Source organism: Staurois parvus, unplaced genomic scaffold, assembly GCF_062004578.1.
Source record: "Staurois parvus isolate SC_StPar_1 unplaced genomic scaffold, SC_StPar_1.0 ptg000009l, whole genome shotgun sequence".
NCBI classification, from domain to species: domain Eukaryota; kingdom Metazoa; phylum Chordata; class Amphibia; order Anura; family Ranidae; genus Staurois; species Staurois parvus.
Genome location: NW_028317805.1, coordinates 281,484 through 309,420, shown reverse-complemented (window position 1 = coordinate 309,420; position 27,937 = coordinate 281,484). Strand labels below are relative to the sequence as shown.

The following is a 27,937-nucleotide window of genomic DNA, read 5'->3' as shown; positions in this document are numbered from 1 at the left end:
TAGTTGCCCTTGCTTTGACTTGATTGGAACACTGTTAGTTGCCCCTGCTTTGACTTGTTTGGAATGTTGTTAGTTGCCCTTGCTTTGACTTGATTGGAACACTGTTAGTTGCCCCTGCTTTGACTTGTTTGGAATGTTGTTAGTTGCCCCTGCTTTGACTTGATTGGAACATTGTTAGTTGCCCCTGCTTTGACTTGATTGGAACATTGTTAGTTGCCCCTGCTTTGACTTGATTGGAATGTTGTTAGTTGCCCCTGCTGCAATGCTACAGGACTGTTAGGCAGAACAGAGTAAATTCTTACCTGGTTCCAGATCAGCGCTCCTTTGATGTCCACATGAGTGTGCCATTGCTCTGTCACTGACAGAATTGCTGTTAAAATATCACTCTCTCATTCAGTCATCGAGGGATTGATGTATGAGGATTTACTCTGCATAGATACCTTAGATTGTACACCCCTTGAGGGTTAGGGACTGATGTGAATGTACAATATATATGTAAAACACTACGTACATTGAGGGCGCTATATAAGTACCTGTAGTAGTAGTAGTATAGCTGACTTGAGCGAATCACTGTTGTCTCTTCAGCCTTAGGATGGACTTGCCTTTGACTTGCTAAAATTCTTTTAGTCCATGATGACTTTTGCCCCATGTAATCAATGAATGTGTGCATTAATTTAGTGAAATCATTATGGTCTGTTACCCTTTAGAATAAGACCTCTGGAGTATAAATCCTGTCTATAGGCATTTAAATGTTACTCATGCCTAATAAATTGTACCATGTTTACAGATGCTAATATAGATAGAATTTTAGAATTATAATCTCTGGAGATGACATACTAGAGTCCTAAATTGTATGCAAACTGTATGCAAATTGTATGTAAACTGTATGCAAATTGTATGTAAAATCTAACAATTTCTATTATTTGCTTCCTTTTTGGTCTGTTAAATGTACAATTGAAAGCATTTTATTATATCTGTTCATTAAATGCAAAAATTGACTGTTCGCCCAGCCTCAAATCTTGTGAGCTGATATCCTCTTGTACTCTCTGCCCCTGGACTGTAATCATTGATCCCTGCTGTTTCCATTGACCACAAAACACCTATTCCTCAGAAAAGGGAATAGTTAAAGGATGTAGGCCAAACACACTCTTTGTCCTAGGATGACAGCGATGCTCAATATGGTTGTCACCCTATGATTAGCAATATGTTAATAGCAAGATTACCAGGTTAAAAAAAAGGAAAAAAAGTTTGAAGAAAGGAAAACTAATGCAGCCACCACATATAAGGTCCTGTAATTTGCAATCAGTTTTTGTACCTTTGTTTAGATATGCTTTAAGCAAGGCCACAAATAAGGATCATTTGTATTCAATAAGAAGTGACCATACAGTTTATTTTCATTTCACAAGGTATCAGGGTTAGATTTACTGCAGTATACGTAGACCAGGCTCTGAATTTATCTCTGTACAACACTTCTGTCTGTTTCTCTCTAAGGCTTGATTCACACTGATGCGGTGTAGAATTTGCAATGTTTTATGTGCGAATTCCGCACTGCATCAGAATCGCACCCTTTTCATGCGAACCGATGTGGGTGTGTATGTTAAGTTAACAACACCCAGAAATCGGTCTGCAAAAAGTGGTGCGATGTGCAGAATCGGATCACATAGGTGTGAATACCCATGCGATCTGATTCTAGTGCAGACCCAAAAAAGGGTCCTGCACCTTTTTGGTGTGGATGCGCTGTGATGTGAGCCATACATAATATATGGCTCCAATCGCACCGCACACAAATCGCATGTGATTTGCACAGGAATGCGGTGCGGTTCCTGTGTGAATTACGTGCGATGTACCGCACCGCATTAGTGTGAACCTAGCCTCAATGAAGTTCTTTCCAGGGATCAGATGGGTCCATGTCTCCAAGCTCAGGCTGATCCTGGCTCTCTCTCTGTGGTCTCAGGATGGTGGATCACAATGTGGTGATGATGAAGCCAGAGAAGAAGCCATATTACTTTAGCTGGAGCCAGTAGTCAAGTTCTGTGCAATTCCAAAAAAAGTTGGATTGTGTTGAAGCTTATATAGGGTTAATGAAATCCCTCCTTCACATGTTCAGGCCACCATAATTTGCAAATAAGTTCTTTCCAAATCAGCCAATGTGATTGTTTGGATTTTTTTTCTCATTTTGTCTCTCATAGTTGAGGTCTACCTATGATGCCAATTACAGGCCTCTCTCATCTTTTTAACTTGCACAATTGGTAGCTGATTAAATACTTTTTTGCCCCACTGTATGCACGCTACACTTTTCAGATATTTGTAAAACATTTTGAAAACCATTTATCATTTTCCTTCCACTTCACAATTATGTGTCACTTTGTGTTGTGTTCTATCACATAAAATCCCAATAAGATACATTTACGTTTTTGGTTGTAACATGACAAAATGTGGAAAAATTTCAAGGGGTATGAATACTTTTTCAAGGCAACGTAGCTAAAATGAAAAACAGAAAAATCAGCAGAAGGGAAATAACTACTGTAAGTGAGCTTTGTCTCTTGTGTTGATGCTTCTATTTTTAAGGAGAAATCTTCCTCTGCCCCTGAAACCCTCCCCCCCCGCATTTGTAATCTTCTGGTGCGTCAAGGGTTAATACAGCTAAAGGGCTGTAAGGAGCTCTCATCAATATGGCTTGACTCTGCCCTCCCTTTCCTGCCAGACCCGTCATTCATAGAAGTCATACTGCATCTTCTTTGAATGACACAGGATCTATGGCTATCCATTCAGAGATCCTGTGTCATTCATAGATTCAAGTATAGTGTTTAATGGTCATCTTCAAGAAGTCTCTTCCAGAAAAAAATTCTTCTAGTTTGGAATTCATCATTATCGTCTTTTAAAAAAGATTAATATAAATAATTGATGTAAGATTTCTGGATTCCTTAAGATGAACAAAATGTGTAGAAAATGCCTCTAGTTTTCTAGAAGTTGCATTTCAATTTTAATTTAAAAAAAAGTAGTATATGAGAAGAGCAGCAGAATATTTGAGACAAGATATAGTTAATTTTCTGTGGCTTTCTGTTAAAAAAACGAATGTGTATGGGAGGTTCCAAAGGATCCCCCTTCATCAGGGCCCTAGAAAACGCTGGATTTAGGGGGATCTGCACAGTAATGGATACAAATCCTGCAAGGATTGGTTTGGGTATATAAAAAGGAAACAAAAAAAATCAGTGTATTTTCTAAAATAGGGCTTGATTCCAGCCAAGAACATTATAGAAAATACCGTAATTTTTTGCTTTTTTTACTAAGCTTTGCTCAATGGTATTTATAGATGTAGCAATGATGATGTGCAAAATTTGGAAAGCCGAAACAACCAATCAAGTTTCCCTTTACTGAAGTCAGATCAGATTGCTTGCTGTAGGTTTCTGCAGTACGGTAGATTAGCAACAATAAGCCAGTTTAAATAATTCAAAGATAGGTTAAGGCCTGCAAATTGGCAAGTTAAACATATTATTGTTTTATTGAATTTAACAAGACAATGAGCTATTCCGATTGGTAATGGTAGTTGTCCTGTAGATTTTTAATATTAGAAATAAAATAGAAATAAATGTTTAATATATATGGAGAAACTTGTTCATAGCAGAGGTACACTCAATTATACTCAAGTATGCTACTGCTTTGTAACTTTGCGGATAATTAGTTTCATGTAGAGCATTGCAAAGAGTCACCAGTTAGTGTGTGGCCACTGTATGATATCTGTAACCTGTGGGCTCTCTCCTGGTGTACCTGAGTACCACAAATGCCACAATGAGGGCATTGACTACCAGAACAGAGATGCCCACCACATACAAGCTGCTCTGGTCTGTCTTCACATCTTCAGTCTTCTCGCTGACAGAGCCTGTGGAAAAGAGATTCAGAAACTTAATACATATCACATGAAAAGGATAATAGGAGGGGAGCAAGAGAGGGAAGGTCATAGTGAAAGCTCTGTTTCAAAAGTCATGTAGAAACATGGAGGTAAAAAATAGTAGCTATGGGCAACTAAAGCCATTTCTGCCTGTAGACAATTTTTATCACAAGGCTTATATATACACGTCAATGATAAACGATAATCTAACCTGCAGCCTCAGGTTCATTGTGGCGTTTCAGAAGGATGGGACCCACTACGGCGTTGGTTCTCCAAACTTTGGATCCCAAATCTCTGCGTTCACGTGTGATACATCCTTGATCACAGCGGGATCCTGCATCATTACTATCACAGATCACCAACTGGCACTGGAGGTACAGAGATGGGTGGATGTTCAAGAATTTGAAGGCACTGAAGGTGAACCTGGCATAGCCACTACCAGATTGGATGTTATTGTAGGTGTCATCCTTTATACATCTGGTGAGAAGGACACAATTTTGTAAGATGTAAATCCTTAAAAATGTTTCCAGGCATGTATAGCCAAGAAATGGCTTACTGGTTCATTACATGGTATATTTAGTAACAGGACAAAATCACATTTATTTTTTTCTCTGAAATAATCATCACTTCTCAAAATTTACCAAAAATGAAAATAATGGTTTTGCCATTTATGTTGAAAATTAAGATTTGTTGACTTTAAATTCCAGACATTTTTCATGTTGCTATTCATTGTAAAATACATTTCATTGTATGTATTAAGCACAGAGATGTGCTGGTAATTTTCAAAAATATATATTTTTTAAATGTTGGCACTCTGGAATGTTAGTTTTGATTCTTTTTTTTACTCTTTTCAGACATTTTTGGTTCTATAGACTACAATGGAAAGGCCTGTAAACACTCAATACTCAATACACGCAACATTTCTATACCTGAAGAACTCCTTTCCACCTATAGACCTGCTCTCCCTCCTTGTACAGCCCAGGAAACAAACTCCTGAAGCTTCATTCACATGCAAACATACTTGTAAAATGCTTGAAATACATCTGTAAAATTCCTGAAAAAAAGCTTAAAAATCACCAGGAATACACTCTGCTTAGGCTGACCATACATTATACAATTTTCTTATTCAATTTCCTTTAGATTTACCTTCAACTATGTAGTGCAGGGACCTGCTTGATTGCATACAGATTGAAAGTGTTTAAGTTTGACCTCATATTATATGGTTGTGGTAAATCTAAAGGAAAATTGTACAAGAAAATTGTATAATGTATGGCCAGCCTTAGGTATGAATGCAGACTTAGTCTTCATATATAGAGGTATTGGATAAAATAATGAATCTGGCTCCTATTTGAAAATCCAGCTGGTGGTCCATTAGTATCTAGTATCTGGCGTGTAGATATGGGGGGATTAAGGGGGTCCACCATTTCCCCCTGAGCGTCCTCCTATAAATAGTTAAGCTGAGCTACACAGCTCCATCAGCACATGACCAGCTGTGACAGCTCACCGACTTGCTGCTGTCACTTTCTTCCTCTGCAGCTCTGACTGATGAAATCATCTAATGCAGATTGTGGCAGAGAATGTAAGTAGAGGAAGACCTCTTCTATGTCTACAAGTAACAGTGGAGATTGGGTGGGTTGTCACAGTCAATCCCACGCTGATGGAGGTCTAGATGAGGTATGGAGGGGACAGCAATTCGGGAACATGGTGTGGGGTGTCCATAGGACCTGCTGGGCAGTACGTGAAGCACAGAAGTTCTCATGTCCCATTCAAAGACAATGTTGTAAATTTTGTAAGCAATTTACCACTTAGCTATGTTAACATACATTGGGGTAGATTTACTAAAACCGGAGAGTGCAAAATCTGGTGCAGCTCTGCATAGAAACCAGTCAACTTCCAGATTTTTGTTGTCAAAGCTTAACCCCTTTGCACCGAGAACACACAAACAAATGGCCTCTCAGCAGGTGGGCCTTGACGCAGAGAGGCTGCATATTTGCGCACCCAAATGTAAATAGACCTGTGCTGATAGCGTGCAGGCCCGAGCCTCGCACAGTTACCGGCGCCGAACGGAAAGCTCCTGATCTCTACTTGCGAATGGGAGCTTTACGATCACGTGACCGCTGTGACAGCCAATTATGACGATCACATGATCAGAAACCCCGCCCTGCCTCCAAGCATCAAAAACCTTTTAAAAGGCCGGGAGACATGGCATTGGGGGTTAAGTGAACAAGCTGAAGATAGAAGCTGACTGGCTACCATGCACAGCTGCACCAGAGTTTGCACTCTCCAGTTTTAGTAAATCAACCCCATTGTGTTCAAGGGTTTTCCAAGGTGCAGTTTTAGTCTTTTTTTACTTCTACATCCATGTATTTGTTACTGATTATGAGCACATTCTGCTCATTTTACAGAAACAGGTTTATAGTTGTACCCCTAAACATTTCTTATCCCAGAAGGGGCTATGGTAGAAGAGTAAATCCAGACTAGGCCCAAATGTCAAATAAGCTACTAGTATGTTTTGGAACTCTTAGAGGAAAGTGGGTACTTGGGGGGGGAACTTAAACAAACAGGGAGAACATACAAAGTTGATGAGGACAGTGTCCCATGTAGGACCTTATAACTGCAAGTTGAGAAGGCCACTTGTGTTGCAAAGGAGTAAGCCATCCCACGCAAATATAGAGGGTTGCTGTCTGCATGTGACAACAGGGCTATACATAAACTAGGCTGGAGTGCAGCTTGTGCATGTGCATGGAGGAGGCAGAGGCTGGTTTGTGCTTTGAAATGTATTTGAAGTAGTATATATCTCCTGGGAAGCACTCCAGCTGAGCAGCATTATGGAAGACCTGGGTGAGAGTAGGAGGATATCATGGCTGGCTCTTCTTCAGTAATGGCAGTGGCAGTGTGGCACTGGCTTCCTCAAACTCTTGTCCCTGTCTTGGACTTTGCTGGTCCTGCATTGCACAATGACTTGTTAACGTAAGCTGCATGGGCATAGCGCCCTGCTCTCTGCTGCTAGCTGCTAGTGGTCTTCTGCTGGTATATTTTTTCAAAATTTTGGATGCCAGTTAACTATCTTATATTTAGAGAGAGCTAAACCCTCTCAAGGAAAATCAAATATGTCCAAATTGGTATCGTCTACTTACCCGCTTCTGATGAGATCATAATTCGGTGACTGGAAATTAGCTTGGGGAGAGGCAAAGCAGGTGTCTACAAATACAGTAAGGTTAGCATCTGAAGACTGGACTGTAGCTTGGAGGAACACGGTCTCATCAAGCTCAATAAAATATGGAGAGTCCTGCACTGGAGTGCTGAAGTCCTCTGTTGGATAGAAGGCCAAGCTAACATCATAGTCTCCAGACCCTGTGTATTCCTGGATTATGTCATCCTCAGTCACATACATAATCTCAGCAATGGAGTCTTTCCCAAGCTCACAGGTGACAATGACCTGCAACTGCCTGTGTCTAGTGATCACGCCAACTGTACTTGCAGAGATGCTGTTTGTGTAGGAAATTGTATGATCCACCACCTGCGTTTAAAAGAGAAGTATGACTTTAAGCAGATGCTACCATGGATACATTGCTGGTATATTTGAGTAGTGGAGTCCAATCTGACCCATTCTGAATATATGCCACAATGGAATGCATAATCTTTAAAAGTATATTTTTTATCATTGGGGCAAATCAAATACTAGCTGTCATTTTTCTAGGTCAGGCATGTCCAAATTTCTATCAGTGAAGCCTCGAGTCATAGAACCTTTGGCACCCAAAGCGACACCCCTTTGCTAAGATCACCTCCTTCATACAGATTATTTTCTAGTTTTATTGATTGTAACCTGATTTACATATTGTGATGAAGAGTCATTTTATTTTGATCTATGATAACTCTAAGGTTGTGATATCTGTTAAACCAGTGGGTTCAATTAAAAATTATTTTATTGAAGCAGAAAACATTATAATAAAACTGTTGTAATTAGAATGTCACCAAGTTTTAGTTTAGTAACATAACTATGTCAATAACAGGATTAAATCCTCAGATTCAGTGAAGATATGCAAAATGTTAAGGACAGCTCCTCCCAAACAGATGGACACATAGCTAAACCTTTGCTCACCTAAAGATTTGTAAATGAATGCAAATACTCCAATTATCCACCTATCTCTGGTATAATATGCACCTGCATAGCTTAGGGAGGGCGACCATACTTCAGGCTACCAATGTTTCCAAGACAGCATTGGTCACTCATTAATTGGTTTTATTTGCCTGCATTTGCAGTTTACCAAAGCAATGTTAGGTTTTTTTTTCCTCCACAAAGGTTAACATGTTGAATACCTACCTTCTTAAGTGTACCACAGCTTGTGAGGGGCACCTCAAATACAATAGGATTGGCAGATATAGGACCACATGTTTTATCAATCAATGTCAGATCATTTGCATCGTATCCCAATGAAGAAATGTAAGCTGGATTGAGAACAACAGTCATCGAGTCTCCAGAACAAGACAATGAGCCTAGACATGCGAAAAGGTCATAGAAACAATCAATGTTGGACAAATAAACTGGGATAACATGAAGTATTAACAGAATAAAGAGCAACTGTAAATATCTAGCCCTCATTATTGGAATCCTACTAAATTCCCAGTAGTTCCTACACTACATCAACAATCTTTCGGGCTTGCATACATTTGAAAAAATATAAAGTGAAGCTTGTTGCTTACGAAGCGCTTTTCCTGGAAAAAAAGGGCATCCATTTTTTTTAAATATAATAAAGTAATGCTCTAGCAACACTTTAAACTTTTGACTTTTACTTGAGTTTAGCTATTCTGTGATTAACAAGCCTCATCCCAATAAATATTCAGGTCATCCAAAAGTACTATTTTTGTTATAGATGGAGCCTGGGGTGATCTGCTCCAATCATTTTTACATTTTGCACCTCCAAACTGTTGAAAGGCGGCACATGACTATTTGCATTAAGTGAACTCAGCTGTTCCCAGAATTGATTTTATCATTGTTATTTGTTGTCTTAGTTGTTTACACATTGTCAGGAAAGGAATGCCCATATGCGCAGGTGCATGAATTTAAGGAACTCTGTCGCAGCCGGTCTGAAAATGCATGGGCATGTGTGCGAGTGGGAGCACAAGCACGAACGTGAATTTGCATTGGCACCACAGGGGCTATTTAAAATGCACTATTGCAGCCTGTCAGTGCCGTTTGGTCTATTGTGTTCCTGTGTTCCTGATACCAGTTACTGCCTGATCTTCTGTTATTGACCCGGTCTGCCCCTGATTCTGCTCTGATTGCCGCCTGTACTGACCCTTGACCTGTCCTTGGATTATGTCTCTGCCGGCTCCTCCTGTCATATACCATCTGTTGTTACTGACCCTGGCTTGACTTCTAACTATGTTTCTGCCTGCCGCTTGTACCTCATCTGCTCGATAGTTGCCGACCCGGACCATCTCACCCTGCCTTGTACCTGTCCTTCAGCTGCCTCTGCCATCCTGTGTCTGCATCAGTTCCAGTTCATCTGCCAGCCTATCTGGTCCTGGGGTTCTGCTCTTCTGATGGCACATCGGCATCAACCAGACTATCAGGTATTCGTGCCACCCCATGCTCTGGTGTTCCCTGTCACCTTACCAGGGGTTCCTGAACCGGGGCTGTAAGAGAGGCCTTACCCCAGTGCTTCATGCTCCTCCATCAGGTACATTACACACATCTTATCCCTGATTCTTGGTTATGTCCACTTGCTGCAGCCATTTCAAACGAAAACAATGGACCCCCCACCACCTGTTTCACCCTCAGAGTAACATTGTCAGCAAATTCAAGTGCATGGCTGTACCTGAAGATCTGCATGTGTGCATATTATAGCTCATGTTCCAATGTGTACTCATGGCTGTGCACACACCTGCATGTTTGTAACATGCTCACGTGCGCGTGTATTAGCATGCACGTCTAGCACCGGCTTTGGTACAGAGTGTCCTACTTAAAGCAATGCACAACTGAGGGGAGTTCATGTGTTCTGTGATTCTGCGTTTGCCCCAGCTTCACTTCTGACTTTGCTATATTCATATCTTCCACTCATAACCTTGGCTTGTTTCCTGACTTCTCCTTCTGCCTGCTGATTTGGTACCTTTGTTAAGTCTCTGATACTAATCTTGGCCTGGACTGCTTTCTGAATTAGTACTTCCAGCTGCCTGGCTGTTGCTGTCCTCGGCTTGTCATAACCATGTCCCTGCTTCCTGCATCTGTGGGTTACTGAGTCTGACCTGTCTGCCAGCCTTCTGCACTAGATCTGGTCTGAGTATCTTCAGTGTCTCAACAATATCCAGACTGTTTTCCGACCACCTGCTGCATCTGGACACACCACAGGCACCTGTGCCACTCCTTGTCCTGTTACTCCCTGTCATCAACTCCATGTGGTTTTAGATGGGAGGAGTCGGAGAAGCTCTCTCATCAACTTCTTCTTGACCATCTGTAATTCTTCCAAGTTTCTTTGGAGCAGGTCCTCTTAGATGCATTTTCTCAGTTCCTTCTGAGACTCTTTTGAATTCCTTCTGAGCTGCTTCTCAGTTTCTACTAAGCATCTTATCAGTTACTTCTAAGACTTTTCTCTGATGCTTTTCAGTTACTTCTGAGCAGCCTCTTCTCACCTGCTATTATTTCTTTAATAGTCTGTTTCATTTGAGCTGCTTCTAAGTTTTGTGCATTAACATTGACTTGCCTAAGTGTACAAACCCAATGTGAAGGTTTCATTTTCACCTTGGGTCAAGGAATGACACAGAGACAAATTCTGCAAAATAATTAGTGTAATCAAAAATACTAGAGATTATCTATCATTTGTAATCCATCATTCCCCCTGCAATTTCACTCTTCTGGCATTTTTAAACATTGGATTAGTTCTGGCGTGACTAGGCTTTGTCATAGGCTTAGTCATTTGCTAATCTAAAACATGATAATCATCTGCCTAACTCCAAACTTTTCTGCTGCAGACATTATGGGATGGATTTCCTAAAACTGGTGAGTGGAAAACCTGGTGCATCTCTGCATAGAAACCAATCAGCTTCCAGTGTTTTTTGTCAACACCTAACTGAACAAGTTGCAGTTGGAAACTTATTGGCTGCCATGCACAACTGCACCAAGTTTTGCACCATCCAGTTTTAGTAAATCAACCCCTATGCTTCCACTGCAGCACATACAGTATCTCTGGAGATAGATTAGGGATTACTCAGTTTGAGTCCAAATGCATGTATGATCCACACTCTCCAGGACTGATCTCCCTTTTCTCTAATCTCTTGATACCAAAATTACACCATCACCTATTGCTTACACATGGAAATAGGAGTCAGACCTAGAAACAGCCTTAAAGCATGAAGACTGAGACCAAATTTGAGAAATTGCAAAATCCTGTTCCCACAATGCAACTTCAGCAGAAACCAATTATAAGGACTGTGGCGGGATATGGTGTACCTCACATAGCATGGGGATTTCCAGGCAACCCGATCATTTGTTTCTGAGGCTGTTCAACAATGGGAACTTATTTCCACATCTGGTGGACTTGTCCTATTGTTCAAAGATTTTGAACCAACACCCACAAAATCCTACACGCCTCTTTCAATGCACAATTTCTCTAGGCCTATCTTATGCACTTCTAAATTAAAACCCCCTAACAGCTCTACAAAAACGATTCATACTTATAATTTATGTGTTAACGGCGGTGAAGCAAATAATAGCAACAGCTTGGTTCATTGATACATCAAGCACATCTGCAGTCAAGAATAGATTGCTCAGGGTAGTGATTAATGAAAAGTTGATAGCAAAGTCTTTGGGTACAATGCCTAAATTCCAGAAAGTTTGGATACGTGGGTCTTACATTTCCTGCCTGCAGACTTTGATCGTCCCCTTCTGTAGCTTGGACATACTTTACTAACCAAGTTACCTGTGCCTACCCAGACATGGTTCCTCTCCTCATCCCCTTTTCTTTTATTTCTCTCTTACTTTGTGTTCTTCTTGATTCTTTTTTATTCCACTACAACTCCTTTGGTGATTTGGTGGTTACTTCTTTGGTGATTTGAAAAGATGACTGTTGAATATACCAGCATTGCGCCTTTACCACAGGGATATGGTTCATATGCTGTATATACATATGGGGGTTAATATACTAGAACTAGTGAGTGCAAAATCTGGTGCAGCTTCTCACTTCAGCTTGTTCAATTAAGCTTTGGCAAAAAACCTGGAAGCTGATTGGTTTCCATGCAGAACTGCACCAGATTTTGCACTCTCCAGTTTTAGTAAATCAACCCCATAGTGTACATTTGCTTTTTTTCTATGTCATTTGTATGCACGAAAACCTTCAATAAAAATGATTGAACAAAAATAAAAATGCTAGAGATACAGGAATTCGACAGCCGATTCAGCCCACAGGTGGCCAGCCAACAATGAAGCATATGCTTTGGGCAGACTTCCCCTTTATTTACTGGAATATACACTGCTCAAAAAAATTAAAGGAACATTTTGAAAACACATCAGATCTCAATGGGGAAAATATCATGCTGGATATCTATACTGATATGGACTAAGTAATGTGTTAGGAACGTAAGGATGCCCCATCGTTTGATAGAAATGAAAATTATCAACCTACAGAAGACTGAATTCAAAGGCACCCTGAAAATCAAAGTGAAAAAATTATGCAGCAGGCTAGTCCGTTTTGCTGAAATTTCATTGCAGCAACTCAAAATGGTACTCAGTAGTTTGTATGGCCCCCACGTGCTTGTATGCATGCCTGACAACATCGGGGCATGCATCTAATGAAACGACGGATCGTGTCCTGGGGTATTTCCTCCCAGATCTGGACCAGGGCATCACTGAGCTCCTGGGCAGTCTGAGGTGCAACCTGGTGGTGTCGGATGGACCGAAACATGATATCCCAGAGGTGTTCTATTGGATTTACTGTAGGTCAGGCGAGCGTGGGGGGCATTCAATGGTATCAATTCCTTCATCCTCCAGGAACTGCCTGCATACTCTCACTACATGAGGCCGGGCATTGCCGTGCACCAGGAGGAACCCAGGGCCCACTGCACCAGTGTAGGGTCTGACAATGGGTCCAAGGATTTCATCCCGATACCTAATGGCAGTCAGGCTGCCATTGTCTAGCCTGTAGAGATCTGTGCACCCCTCCATGGATATGCCTCCCCAGACCATCACTGACCCACCACCAAAACGGTCATGATGTTACAGGTAGCATACCATTCTCCATGGCTCCTCCAGACCCTTTCACATCTGTCACATGAGCTCAGGGTGAACCTGCTCTCATCTGTGAAAAGCACAGGGCGCCAGTGGCAGACCTGTAAATTCTGGTGTTCAAAGGCAAATGCCAGTCAAGCTCTATGGTGCCGGGCAGTGAGCACAGGGCCCGCTAGAGGATGTCGGGCCCTCAGGCCACACTCATGAAGTCTGTTTCTGATTGTTTGGTCAGAGACATTCACACCAGTGGTCTGTTGGAGGTCATTTTGTAGGGCTCTTGCAGTGCTCCTCCTGTTCCTCCTTGCACAAAGGAGCAGATACCGGTCCTGCTGATGGGTTAAGGACCTTCTACGGCCCTGTCCAGCTCTCCTAGAGTAAATGCCTGTCTCCTGGAATCTCCTCCATGCTCTTGAGACTGTGCTGGGAGACACAGCAAACATTCTGGCAATGGCACGTATTGATGTGCCATCCTGGAGGAGTTGGACTGCCTGTGCAACCTCTGTAAGGTCCATGTATCTCCTCATGCTACCAGTAGTACCAGTAGTAGAAACAGCCAGAAAAGATGAGTAGGGAAAAAAATGTCAGTGGCCTCCACCTGTAAAATCTTTCCTGTTTTGTGGGTTGTCATATTGTTGCCCATCTAGTGCACCTGTTAATTTCATTAACACCAAAGCAGTTGAAACTGATTAAAAACTCCCTCTGCTACTTAACTGACCAGATCAATATGCCAGGAGTTTGACTTGATACTATACTCTGATTAAAAAGTGTTCCTTTAATTTTTTTGAGCAGTGTATTTATCCTACATCATTCTATATCAGCACAAGCCTGCTGGAAAAGAGCATATTAATTTGAATCATTTCCATTTAGTACTCACTGTTGGATGATAGTGGTATGGCAGTGTAGTCGACAGAAAAGCCATAATAAGAGTTGGCGTAATCAGCGCTGAACACCAGCGTGAAAGAATTGGAAGACATCTCCAACTCAGTCACCGTACGACCACACAGCACATCCTTCAGAGGGGAGTGTGTGTTTGGGCCATCAAACAGGGCAATAAAATCAAATCGGCAGTTGGAATCTGGTTCAATACTGCAGAGAGAATAGCAGAGAAGTTGAAGTCGCAAAGCAAAGTCTAAAGTAAAATAAAAACCATCACTTTTTAATAAATGACAGCAGGATTTGTAGCACTAAAGAAACACACATTCACATTATTTAACAAGGTAAAGTACACTTGATTGCTATTGCTTACTGCACTTTTCACACCAGTTATCCTTTCCTTTATTAAATTAACATTTCAATAATTAGAGGATTGCAATATGTTCTACAATGACTAAATTCCAAGAAAAAGATTATAGCACTTTGCTGCTTAAAATTATGATGACAATTTTAACATACAACATTTTAACCCAGAGAAAGGGACCTACATTTCCTATTCATCTGTAAAATTAAAGCTCAACTCCGGTATAAACAAAAAGTAAATACAAGGTTCATTTGTATTTTTACTCAGAATTTTGGTGTGCTTTGTGTGTTTCTTTTGAAATTTGTGCAATAATCCAGTGTAAAACCTTGCATCTATGCAACTGTTGCTCTGCTTTGGTAACTGGTCTTGTATCTGCCCCTCCTGTAGTTTTCTGCAGACAGCCTGTTGTGGGAGGACTTGCTGGGTCGCTCCCAAAGCTCTGCTCCCTGCCCAGGCTGTGTGCAGTACAGTGATGCTGTCACTGTTCCTTTTCCAAGGTAATATCTGTGTAGCCGGGTGCTGCTGCTGGCTGTGTGCATTATAAACAGTAAATAGAGCTGATATCCCACCCATTCCCCCTCCTCTACTAATAGTGATTTGGTTGGCATACAGAGACAGAAGAATGAGCGAGGGGATCTGCAAACAGCCCAGTTTACTGTTCATAATGGCAAAGGGAAAGGAATCCACACACAGCCGGCAGCAGCACCCAGCTACATCTGGATTTGCAAAGGCATTTGGTGTACACAAAGTGAATTTATATCCCATGTGGCTAAAGAATATAGATTTAAGTTTTAGATTAAAGTTTTTCATGTCTGGAGTTAAGCTTTAAGAAAGGAACTCTGGGGGTAATTCATTAAAGCCCTAACAACACTTTGTTAGCAGTATGGCCCTTTAAAATGGCCAGCACCAGATTAAAAAAATCCCTGCTTTTGGTAGCCTTACTGATATGTGCAGCAGATTCAGGAATTTCTTAATGCCACTTTTTTTAAAAAAAAGTGGTCCTATTACTGCACCAAATTCAAAACTGAATTACCTCCAGTTTGTAGGTAATGAAATTGGAGGTAATAAAGACCAAATGTAAGTTGTCTTACAGATAAAGGCAAAATGCCTGTCTCTGTATACTGTGGAGGACCTCCTCCCCTCCCCACCTGTTGCTGGTTGTTAAAGCAGTATTCAACCCAAAAGCAAACTTTTTATCATATTGCAGCTTACCAATTCTTAGATGTGAAAGCTACATTAGTTTTCTTTTTAGGCTTTCTTTCCTTTATTTTCACCTGGCGATCTGGCCAGTATGTCTGTTGCTTTTCAACAGAACATGCTGTCCTGTAAATGTAGCAGTTGAGACAAACCATATACCACGGACAGGGTATACAATTACAATAATCAGCTTTTATTTATTCATGTAAAACTTTTATCCCAAAATTGAAAAGCTGTTGCTGTAACTGTAGGTTGAGCTAAAGTTTGGCTTTAATTTATTAGTGTATCTAACTCTGCTAGTGCATCTGACACTACCCTCTCCCAAGACTGATAATGCTGCTGTCCAAATGTTTCTCTGTTGCTCCTTCACCCAGATTGGGGCACTCTAATACAGGAGATGTGTTACTGGCAAGCTTACTAAGTGAAAAAAGAGGGAAAAGTCTAAAAAAAGAAAATGAATGCAGCCACCACAGCTAAATGTAATGTCCTCCAGGTTAGCCAGATAGCAGTTTGTTGTTTTGTTTTTTAGGCTGAGTAGCAGTCTGGGAGTGAGGTAGAGAAGTTACCTCAGGAGAGGCTAGGGAGGTTCTGAAGGTCAGGGCTTCTGGAGCCCTCCCACCTCTCCAGAAACCTGAGAGCTTTCTGGAGGAAGAATGGGGGGGGGCTCGGATATGAATACTTGAGGGACCTTGGCCAATCCCCTGGCAGGAAGCTGGGCATGGTGACTAAGGCAACCCTAATGTATTGAAGAGCCTAGGTGGAAGTGAGCAGTGTCAGGTGGAGGACGGAGTGAGATACTGGAGTGTGGAGCCTGGGATGGGGTCCAGGGAAGGAGCTTACCTACAGGAAGAAGAGGATCTCCACTGTACCACCGTCTCCAAGGAAGGACATCCTGAGCAGCAGGGAAGGAGCCAGCGCAGCGAAAGGCCTGAAGGTAGCCACCAACCCATTAAGCTATCAGGAGAGGACAGTGTGAGTACTCTTACACTCCCTTGGCCAGATAAGGGGAGAGGGCAGTCAGATGGAAAACTCAACTAGGTTCTCATCCGGGGCTGCTGTGCTAAATTGGCAGTTTCTGGGCCCCCTTGCCCAGGGAATACCCTAAGGCACCAGAGAGCTGGAATGCTCTTAAAGGAAGGACTATTTTGTCAACATCTGTATATAGTTGCTTGTACAAGTAATTTGTCCTCAAGTTTGCCGTTTCCTTGGGCATTCCATACACCCCACAACCCTATCCAAGTTCTAAACCCCTTAATAAAAATCACAAAGCTAAGCTCAAGGACTTACTTACTCTGAATGCAAAGTGTGGAAGAAAATGCGTTTTGTCTGGTGGTGCAGAGCTTTAGGGGGACCCAAAACTCAGAAATTTCTAAGTGGGTAGTGGTACATAAGGATTGGTAAGCTACAATATATGACATTTTTGTTTTTGAATTTATTACAGCTTTAAGGATGCCGTAGTCTTCACAGATGACAGTCTCCTAGCATCCAAAGAGGCTAACAGTGGGCAGAGGCTGATGGGGAAGCTGAGACACTAGTTCTACATCAGGTTCACTCTCTCCTTTCGATTTACAGTAGACAGTGGGTAGATTTTATATCTAACAGCAGGCTCTGTATTGGCTTTGGATCTGAAGGTTATGGGGTGAGTATCCCTGAGATCCTGTAACATCACAGGTCTTATATGAAAGTAGTGTAATTCCTTATAACCTAAAAAGTAGTATAGTACTTCCTTATTAGGTCAGTGATGTCTCCCAAATGAAGCAAAACTCCCAGGACTTTAATGGCAAGATCCTGCTAGGTGACCAAAGGTCATCCAGGAGAAGAGCCTGTACTCTTTTTTTGAGCTTGGCCTTCCTCTACAAAAAAACGGGTCTCTACTACCACTCTGCTTAGATAAGTTAACTAGTAAGGGGATCATTGCATCACCTTCTCAGTTGATGAAGCAAACTGTCCCATGCAAAGCTTGAAATGACCAGGTCCCTCCAAAAAAGAGGCTCAATCTACCATGTGTTCTCTGTTGCGCTAACCACTTAACGCATCCCTAATCCAGAGAGTCCCAAACTACCAGCTGATCTCCAGTTGCGGCTTTCCACTGCTTAATGTGTTTTGCAATGTAATAGTCAGAATTAACTTACAAGATTTCTGTGAATGACAGATTGGCTATTGTGTTCTTTGGTGTTTTCACGTTCCAGACACAGTAGGTAAAAGGTTGGTGTCGATTAGGATAATTGGGGCTGGAAATTGTTCCTGAAGTACCACTGAGGTCCCCACCACAGTCCACAGCTTTAAAAAAACAAAGAAAAGTTGGGAAAATGTGGTCACTGTAAATATATTGGTTAAAATGACTGTAAGGGTCACCATATACAATACAGTTTGATTGAAGCTCCTGTAGATCTAGCATCAACTATGTAATTTAAGGACCTGTCTGATTTTACACAAATTGAATGAATTGTTTCGGTGTATCTTTATATTTCTTATGTTTTGTAAATCTAAAGGAGATTGTATAATACAGTGTATGGGCTGCTTAAAAAGGCGAATAGAGTAATTTTCTTTTTTTCAAGGTACACATAAATAAAACAACTGTTTCAAATACTCATTCCTTTTAAACTGTAGGTAAGAGACACATTCTGTAGTCCTATCCTATTTCTTGTCCTAGGGTAGCAGCACTGCTCCTCCATAGATACATTTTTTTAAGATTTTGTTCTTGTTTTTGTTTTTTACACTTTACAGCAGGAATGTTGAATGAGGATGAATCCAATACCTCTAGTGCATAATCTACAAATCTCTATGTTTAATACAATAATAAGAATATGGAAGAGCGAGAATGTAATACTGTGAAAGTGGGATCAAAGATGACCTTAAAGCCCAACCAGGGGAGGACTGACCATTTGGATACTCGGGCACTGCCCGAGGGCCCAGGGTCAGTAGGGGGCCCCATGAGATGCCCCTGGTACCTTTTTCATAGGCTTATTTGAGTTTGGGCAAGGTCACAGGGGCCCCATGATCTCCTATTGCCCGGGGGCCCCATAAGTTGTCAGTCCGCCCCTGAGCCCAACACCAAGGAATATGAAAAAATCCACCCTCCATAGCTGCAGTTAGGTGTTAAAGTAATTTTTGATCCAACTTTCACAGTTTTGCATTCTTGCTTTTTCATACTGTTCTTTGTTTTAAATATTGAGCATTTTAGATTATCCACTAGAGGTAGCTCTGAATTTGACTCAACCTCAAGTTAGGCTTTAAAGTAACTTTTGAAGTGACTTTCACAGTTTTCACAGGTTTTAGGCTCCATTTTTCCTCCATCACATGGAGGAGGAAAACACTGAACAGACCAGGATGTCACAATAGTGACATCATTTCCATTCTGCTCCATTTCAGCAGAAGATCTGTTCACAGATCCTCTGCAGTTTGGAATGAGCGCTGCCTATGTGAAAGGATTCTTAGAACCCTTGTCAGGTTTTTATTGCTGTTTGTGTCCCCATTGGGGAAATTCACCCTCATTTTTTGACCTGATGTATAGAATGTGATCCAAAATTTTGGATGTTGTTGCATGAACAATGGGTGATAGGAACTTCTCCAATGAAGACACCTGTTCTGGTGACAACTGTCTAAAAAGGGACATCTCCTTGATTTGAAGAGATCTCTTACTTACTTTCTGCTGTGTCTCTCGGACAGAAAGTGAATGGAAATCTCCCCGCAGGGACACAGACAGAAAAAAACACGACAGTGGGCTTAACCATATTACATATACTTTAAGCCCAAAAAATGTTTCCTGCAAGAGACTACTTGACTTGTGCAGTGGCTAACTTACCATTTGCAAGATTGAGGGAGTAAAAAAAGAAGTAAATAGTCCTTATAAGAGAATATGAGTTGGTGGTTGCTCTGATATACACATTGCCTGAAGATTCAAACTCAGCAATCCTATTAGAGTTTGGACACAACACCCCCAGCTGTTCGAAATTTTCGTCCATTACAGTGATGTTCTCCTGGGAGCAGTCTGCGGATGGATTCAGGCTGCAAGAGAAGAACATTATCATAAAAATAAATATTTTAAAGTATATGTATTGCCAGCATTTTTTTATTTTAGTTTTCTAGTCTACTATTGGGAGATTTCTTTTTTTTTTTTCTGTCCTATAGGTGCAACTAAAAGTTATAGGAGATCTCCCAAAGTGTGAGGAAATGGTTGTTTCTGGCATAGATGTCTCCATTGGAAGACTTCCCCTCAGCTCTTGTTCTTGTGATAACTCTAAAACATTGGATTTCTCCTCACTTTCTTTTTTGAAGACAGTGGTCACCAGAACAAATAGTTTGGTGGATTTCCCCAATGGGGACACAGACAACAATAAAGATTTGACAGGGTCTAACTATTTCCTACTTTCCCACAAAAAAAGTTAACCATGGAAACCAATCCAGTTTTATTGTCATTTTTTGTACAGCAGATTAAAACTTTTTTATAATGTAATAAAATTATATAATATAATATTTAAAAGCTGTACTATATACAGCGATCTATGAATGTAGGATGGGAGTATGAATGAAAGGTTCATATCCTCTGTTCAGAGATCATTTTTCATTCATAGAAGCTATAGTACAGCTTCTATGAATTGAGGAAGGCAGTGGATAAGACAGGCATAGTTGGCGAGTGCAAACCACAGGGCCCCCAGCTCTATTACCCCCATGGCACCCGAAGATTACGATGGCAGGGGAAAAGGGTGGAATTTGAGGGGGAAGAGGATTTCAACAAATTTTGCAGCCATCAGCACAATGGACACATCACCTTGGATATAAGCAATGTTTTTTATGCTGATTTTTTTAAATCTTTTTTTTACTAAACTTAGGCTTTGAGGAGTATTTGTTATTTATATCCTACTTTGCTTGCTTGAAGCTGCTAGCAATGTTACATTCATTTTATCCACAGTATCAATAAATTGCTGAATCATCAGTTTTGCATTATGGACTTTCTACACTGGAGAAAATAGAAAGTTCCACTTTAAGGCTTCGTCCCCCACTCCACATTAAGGATTGGCACCTTTGGGGAGTGAGGGGGGTACTCGAATTTGACAGGTGCCTGCTTTCACATCCGCTGCAATCGCCTAGGTGATCAGCAGCGGAGGTTGTCCTTCCCCCTCCCTCCTTGTAGTCTTCTGGAACACGTGGCAGGTCCTAGAAGAGTACAGGACCATTCACAAAGCACAGCGCTACTCGCGCATACGCAGTGGGCACTTGGCTTTGAAACTGCAAGCTGTCACAGCCGGGTGCCCATACTGAAGATTCCAGCACTGGGGACACAGGATGGCAGGGAATCCAGCTGGTGTGAGGACACTGTGGGATCGAGGGACAGATGAGTGTCAGTTTTTAAAAGTCAGCAGCTACAGTTTTTGTAACTGCTGACTTTAATTTTTTTTATTTTGACTGGACCTCTGCTTTAAGGTTGTATTCTGTGAAGACCAGCATAGCTTTGAAAAAACAAAAATCATTTCCATATTATCACATCCATTTCAAAATCAAGAGATGTATTCCTTGTTTAGGAATAGTGGGTGAAAGCATGCAGATATTTCCATTATCTTCATAAGGCCAGCTACAGATGGCTCTAGACCTCATTCAACAATGATCCTTGTTGCTACCTGGAACTTGCTTGGACCACCCACATTAGAAACTTGCTCATAAATTTGGTCTTTGAAGGTATCATGCATAAGGCCATATGAGTTAGCACTTATTGTGTGAAACCCAACAAGGTGGTATTTAGTGCCTATATGTAGTATGCTTCCTGCTTGTCAATGCACCACTTGATTTATGCATAATACCTTCATTTGATAAGGGGTAGAGTGATTACAGTTTAAATCAGATGATGATTGTTTAGCTCAACTGGAACTGTACAGTATTTTCCACAGCGGCATTTGTGGGCCAGTGCCTAGGACAGCAGGGTTAGAGAGGAAGCACTGAGCCACACAAATTCCATAATACAATTTTTATTTCAGGTACTTACTGTATATAGCGCTGTCAATTTACGTAGTGCTTTACATATATTGTACATTCACATTAGTCCCTGTCCCCAAGGATCTTACAATCTAAGGTCCCTAACTCACATTCATAAATACACATATTAGGGCCAATTTACACAGGAGCCAATTAACCTACCAGCATGTGGGAGGAAACTGGAGTACCCAGAGAAAACCCACACAGACACAGGGAGAACATGCAAACTCCATGCAGGTAGTGACATGCTTGGAATTCAAACCAATGACCCTAGTGCTGCTAGGCGGAAGTGAGGATCACTTAGCTACTGTGCTGATGTGCTTAAGTTAGTCTTCTACTTATTTATCTTCCTCTGCTACCCACCTCTGGGCATTTGTGTTTTAATTCAGCAACAAGACTCCAAGACAATGTTACTACTTTATAATTCCCACAACTTGAAAAACGTTCTTCTTTCTCTTGATGGGTGATCTGTACAGCTGACAAATAGCTCTTTATATAAAGATAATCTTTCCATATAGCACATGCTAGCAGTTTTTACATGATACAAGGGAGCTTGTACCAAAGGCTGTCATACTGTTATTCAGGATTATCTAGGGCAGGATGATGTCTAAATACAGCTCTAAACTTAGAATAAAAGAAAACAGCTTTATTTTGATTTTAGACCATTGTAGATTTGTATGATCATTGCAGATTCATATATTGAGCCTCTCTGTCATTATACAGATTCATATACTGATGCTCTCTGTCATGCCATTACACTGCCATGCTTCCATTTTACCTCAAGATTAACCAGTTAAAAACAGCTACATAAGTGATCTACAGTTTGTCATTGCATTGACTGGGTTTATAAATCTTATGATATCTTAACAAAAGCACTGATGTGACCAATCATATTTCAGTCTTCATCAGATTAGATAGGTCAGAAGAATGAACAATGTGTGCTGTAGGTCAATACATTATGTACATTGTTTTTAAGTTGTTCTTACTTAAGTATGGAGAAGATTAATCTGGTGGTCTCATTGGATGACCTCACTATGTCCCAGGTACAGTCTAGGTCTCCACCAATTTGGATCTGGACAGGTTTGTAGGCATCTGAAAAACTGGATCCACATCGTGCTGCATTGGAAAAAAACATGATCAATCATTCCATCCTAAACTCACAATTCAGCATTGGGTAGAAGATAGTGGACTGAAACATCCAACATCTTCCTGTATACTGTATCTATGGTGGTTAGATATCTACACCTGAGCCCATTAAATCCCTGATGGATGTTTATCTATTTTACATTATAGAAAATGTGGTTCTGAGAATCAAGGTACGATCCAGGAATAAGATGCTATAGTGGGGGATAAAGGGTGGGACATCTTACTATGGGGTCTCTGACAGCTACCCGAACCCAGTGAAGAATGTAAAGTAGAACCCGTGTCAACATTTTTTTTTTATAGCTTTAGAGTGTTAAGCGGTTGGATCCTCTGTCATGTTGTTACTCTTTTAAGGGATGGATTGATAGAACAGGAGCCTTTGAGATAATGTTGCCTGCTAGTTTTATATTTTTGTTGTTGTGACTAGGATACTTATGATCTCACTGTGGGGTATCCACAAAATAGGTAGGCAGTTTCTGCACAAGGAAAGGCTATCATAGTCTGGTTTGTGAAGGAAATATTTGGATCTGGAATTGGAGCAGCACACTAACATATTCGAGTCCAAAATGAAGTTTATTCCAAGCTTAAATTTAATACAAAAGCCAACACATTTCATTGTCCATGCATAGCCCCCTTCATCAGTGCTGTTGAGCTGCTCAGTGTTGCTGTGTTATCACAATATTCTGAAAACTCATCACACCCTAAGTCCACACACTATCTATATTTCATCAAGTCCTGATAAAGGGGGAAAAGTTTGGCCCCTGAAATATGTTTTCTTTTGTACTCAACTTATGTTTGGAACAAACAGCATTTTGGACTTGACCATTTTGGGTAGTGTTTAAATTCCAAGATCCAAATATTTTGTTGCTGTTATTTGAGCCCTCGTTGGGGGGATTGACTGTTGGAGCTTATAAAATTGATATCTATATACAGTGGTTTTGATATAAAACTAATAGGGGATTTATGGGAGGATATGTGTGACCTCCCCATGATAATTACTGTGGAGGGCTATTTTTTTCATCTTTGAGGTGCTTTTATCTCATCACACGTCATGATCTGACTGTGCAATTTCCCTTGAATTTGCAGAAAGCTTTGTAGTGTGCCTGCTTGAATAGATACAGTTTGATTGGATGGTTTAGGTAGGCCCACATTTTATATAGAAATGTATGGGATGGGAAAGCTAATACCATTTGAAATGTACATATATATATATATATATATATATATATATATATATGTGTAATGTACACTATATTGCCAAAAGTATTGGGACGCCTGCCTTTGCATGCACATGAACTTTAATGGCATCCCAGTCTTAGTCGGTAAGGTTCAATATTGGCCAACTCTTTGCAGTTATACCAGCTTCAACTCTTCTGGGAAGGCTGTCCAGAAGGTTTAGGAGTGTATCTATGGGAATGTTTGACCATTCTTCCAAAAGTGCATTTGTCAGATACTAATATCGAACAAGAAGGCCTGGTTGGCAGTCTCCGCTCTAATTCATCCCAGAGGTGGCTGAGTTGCTGTTGTTCCCAGTGGTTTCTGCTTTGTTATAATACCACTAACAGTTGACTGTGGAATATTTAGTAGCAAGGAATTTTCACGGATAGTCTTATTTCACAGGTGGCAACCTATAAACAGTACCACGCTTGAATTCACTGAGCTCCTGAGAGCGACCCATTCTTTCACAAATGTTTGTAGAAGCAGTCTGCATGCCTAGGTGCTTGAATTTATACACATGTGGCCATGGAGGTGATTGGAACACCTGAATCCAATTATTTGGAGGGGTGTCCCAATACTTTTGTCAATATAGTGTATATATCTACAGCAGAACTTCAATATATAAATCCTTCCCCAGGCCTATAGAAGTCCATAGAGTTAGGAAACCTTAAATGTGATTTTAAATGTGTCTTAACAGGGATCATACATACTGTATATATAAAAATATTAAATTGTAAATATTTTTTATCTTTAAAACGTCAATAAAATGGTACAAAAAATAATATAGTACGCCATATCATTAATGACACAATAAACACACTTCTTCAGATCCCATAGGGTAAAATGTATCGATGCGTTTCACAGTTTTTCCGCTTCCTCGAGATCCGTAGCCTTTTCACAAAAAATATATATAGGTGTGTGTGATCCCTGTAAGGCACATTTACAATCCCATTTAAGGTTTCCTAACTCTATGGCCTTCTATAAGTCTGGGGAAGGGTTTATGTGTTGATTTAATCCTAAGGTATGGTGCCAAAGTAGGGATAATTTTGGTTGACTTCACCCATATTTTGTTGGATAACTAGAAAGCAGAACTTCGCCCTAAAGGGGAAGTTCTGCTTTATGTCCTCCTTCCACTCCTATTTTTCTCTTGGAACTTTTTTTTTTGGAGGGGGGGGGCAGCAACCTAGTTTTCTTAGGTACTTGCTCCAACTTCTGCTGGAATTGCCTAGTTGACTCCATCGGAGTTTCTCCATCCCCCCTGCCTGCAACCTTCTGGGACACTTCACAGGTCCCAAGAGGCTGCAGGACCATTCACACAGCACAATGTGGCTCATGCATGCACCGTGGGAAGCTGGTTTTGATGACGCTGGGGAGTCACAGCTGGCTTCCCACTTAAAGATCCTGGACAGCGCTGGATTCATAGACAGGTAAGTGTCCTTTTGTTAACAGTCAGCAGCTACAATATTTGTGGCTGCTGACTTTTATTTTTTTCTTTAAACCTGACTAAAGAACCCTGATTGAGATATTAGAAAATTGGGACTTTGCTATGTGACCTGTTTTGAGCTGCAAAGTAAGGCAAAAAGAAAATGAAAGATGGTACAGAAAGTAATCTATGTATAGGAAAATATTGTTCCCCACTATGCCACCTTTATTTTAAAGTGTAATTTCACTTTTATTGAGGAAAGAAAGACGAAAAGTGTCCAGTGAATAATAAGCATTGTAAGTATTTTACCTTTTACCATTCAGCAAAAACTGCTGACTGCTTCACCATATCATTTCTCAAACTGGCTTTAGTCCTGAGCAGTGCCAGAAAGTATTTCAACACATTTGAACAGGGGTTGTCTCTTTTTTGACATCCAGTAAATCCTGTAAATTAAATGTATGAGGGGTGTTTTGTCAACACTCTGTCTACAGAATAGGTCTGTTTAGCTAATGGAGTTGAGAATCTTCACTCAAAGGATTGTATGAATGTTGACCTAATTATCTACTTATGTGACAAGTATCTGCAAATGACTGAGTATTCAAAGTGAACAGGAATCTGCTTTTCACATGACTGCATACTTGAAGTGAACATACCTGTTTTTTGGAGTGAAGATTCCTAATTTCTTATAGTAAATCAGCCTCATAACCTCTGATTTGCTATATTGCAAGGAAGTGACATTTGATTTTTTTTGGCAATTATAGAAAACCACAGCTAGATATGATATAAGATGGCAATTGAAATAATTAATAATATGCACGTACAGAGTGGCCTGGATAGTAATTATATGTTTTAGATTTGTTTTGCAATTCCAAAATTTTCATATAAACACATACTCAGTTCTGAATGTTCTGCTAATCCATTCTTATTCAAGAATATTTCTATTTTTTAATTCACATTCGTCATCTAGAACAGCCTTTCTAAACCAGGGTTCTGTGGAACCCCGGGGTTCTTCTAGAGGTCGCAGAGGGTTCCTTGAGCAAAGAACAATTTCTGCCTCCAATGATCTTTTAGCTATCTGTAAGGGTAGGGGGATTCTTCCCACTTGCCACAAATGTAAAGAGCATTCTTCTCAGTGGTCATCACAGTCATGTATCATTAGCTGTACACACAATGGGGGTTATTTATTAAAGCTGAAGAGTGCAAAATCTGGTGCAACTCTACATAGAAATCAATCAGCTTCCAGGTTTTAATGCCAAAGTTTGATTGAACTAGCTGAAGTTGATTGATTACCATGCACAAGTTCACCAGTTTTAGTAAATCTCCCCCAGCAATTATTTGCAGGGGTTCTCTATGACTTGAAAGGTATTTCAAAGGTTCCTCCATGTTAAAAAAGTTGAACATAACTGATCTAGAATAATAAGACAATTGCTTATTTACTTACCTTCAGGTTGGACAGCCTTCTCTTCAGCTAATGAAGAGGTACAGAGAAGGAGCAGGGCTATTAGCAACCCCACTGGAGACATCTTGAAGATGTTAGCTAGAACTCACATGAAGGTTGTTTAATGAAAAGTAAATAATTGTTTCATATATGTAGAAGCCTGCAGACCTGACCCATCCTTCGTAAGTTTTCATTGGAGCAATTTGCGATAGTCACAGATGGCAATTCTCATTGTCTATCACGCTAGCAAAACAAGAGGAATATGCAGGAAACCAACACCTGTTCGATTCTCATACGTGTCCTGTCATAACCATATGGGTCAAAAACAGAGTGCTGTTATACTGTCTAATGTAAACTTTAAGGTACAGAAGGTTAAAGGGGTTATCCGCTTCCAGTTAGTGATACACCAGCTGATCAGGCTGACTGGCTGTATAACAAAGCATTGTTATTTGGATATATGTATCCTAACCTCAATGTCTCTTTAAAATACATATATTATACTTACCCTTAAGGGCTCGTTCACACTTGACTTTATTTCTAACTCTTGCCAAATGCCCCTATAGCGTTTGACAGGCGTTAGACAGGCATTTGTGAAGCGTTTAACGCTCCTCAAATGCTCCCAAAACACCATCTGCGCAGTTTTGAAGCGGCTGATAGGCATTTGCTAAGCGTTAAAATCGCACCACAAACTTCTAGAATGAAGTTAAATGGTATTAATGCTCCACAAACGCCTCGCAACCGCACCGCAAACGCCTGCCAGGTGTTTGCGGAACTGCAACATAGACTTGAATGGGAGGCTTCAACTCCTCCTGACTCAACCCGAGGCGTCAGTTTTACCGCGATGCTAACGCTTCTGTGTGAACAGCACTATGTGCTGCCATGTGCAGAATTTTCATAGGTGTTTCAGAAGCCTTAAAAACGCTTCCCAAATGCCTGTCTGCCGCCTGCTGAAAAAGCTAGTGTGAACGTAGCCTATTTCCTCTGTTGCATTGAATCTTCACTGTGTTTTATTTATTTACTACAGGTATTTATATAACACGAGAAATGTATGCAGAGCTTTACAAATTGTACATTCACATTAGTCCCTGCCCTCAAGGAGCTTACAAGCTAAGGTACCTACCTCACATGTAAGGTCCCTACCTCACATGCATACATAGGGTTAATACTAAAGTCATATTAGGGTCAATTTTAGACAGGAG

General features: G+C 40.7%; 1 protein-coding gene across 1 annotated transcript; it reads right to left on the bottom strand.

Annotated features, from left to right (window-relative positions):
* Nucleotides 1-3,475: 3,475 nt before the first annotated feature.
* CUZD1 (CUB and zona pellucida like domains 1) lies at nt 3,476-26,854 on the bottom strand. Its single transcript, XM_089669777.1, has 9 exons — nt 26,742-26,854; nt 22,503-22,632; nt 19,352-19,554; nt 17,679-17,826; nt 13,987-14,198; nt 8,214-8,386; nt 7,027-7,409; nt 4,101-4,366; nt 3,476-3,880 (listed from the first exon to the last, which is right to left on the bottom strand). The coding sequence occupies exons 1-9, from the start codon at nt 26,821-26,823 to the stop codon at nt 3,714-3,716; spliced, it is 1,764 nt and encodes a 587-aa protein (XP_089525903.1). The 5' UTR covers nt 26,824-26,854; the 3' UTR covers nt 3,476-3,713.
* Between the last annotated feature and the right edge of the window lie 1,083 nt (nt 26,855-27,937).

What these genes read in the sequence shown, in the direction of transcription:
- CUZD1 (XM_089669777.1), bottom strand. Translation starts at nt 26,823, where the DNA reads ATGTCTCCAGTGGGGTTGCTAATAGCCCTGCTCCTTCTCTGTACCTCT. An exon ending in CTCCCTCAATCTTGCAAATG is followed by an intron (nt 17,827 to 19,351) that starts GTAAGTTAGCCA and finishes GTTTTTTTAAAG; the next exon opens with CTGTGGACTGTGGTGGGGAC. An exon ending in CTGTCATTCACAGAAATCTT is followed by an intron (nt 14,199 to 17,678) that starts GTAAGTTAATTC and finishes TTCTCTCTGCAG; the next exon opens with TATTGAACCAGATTCCAACT.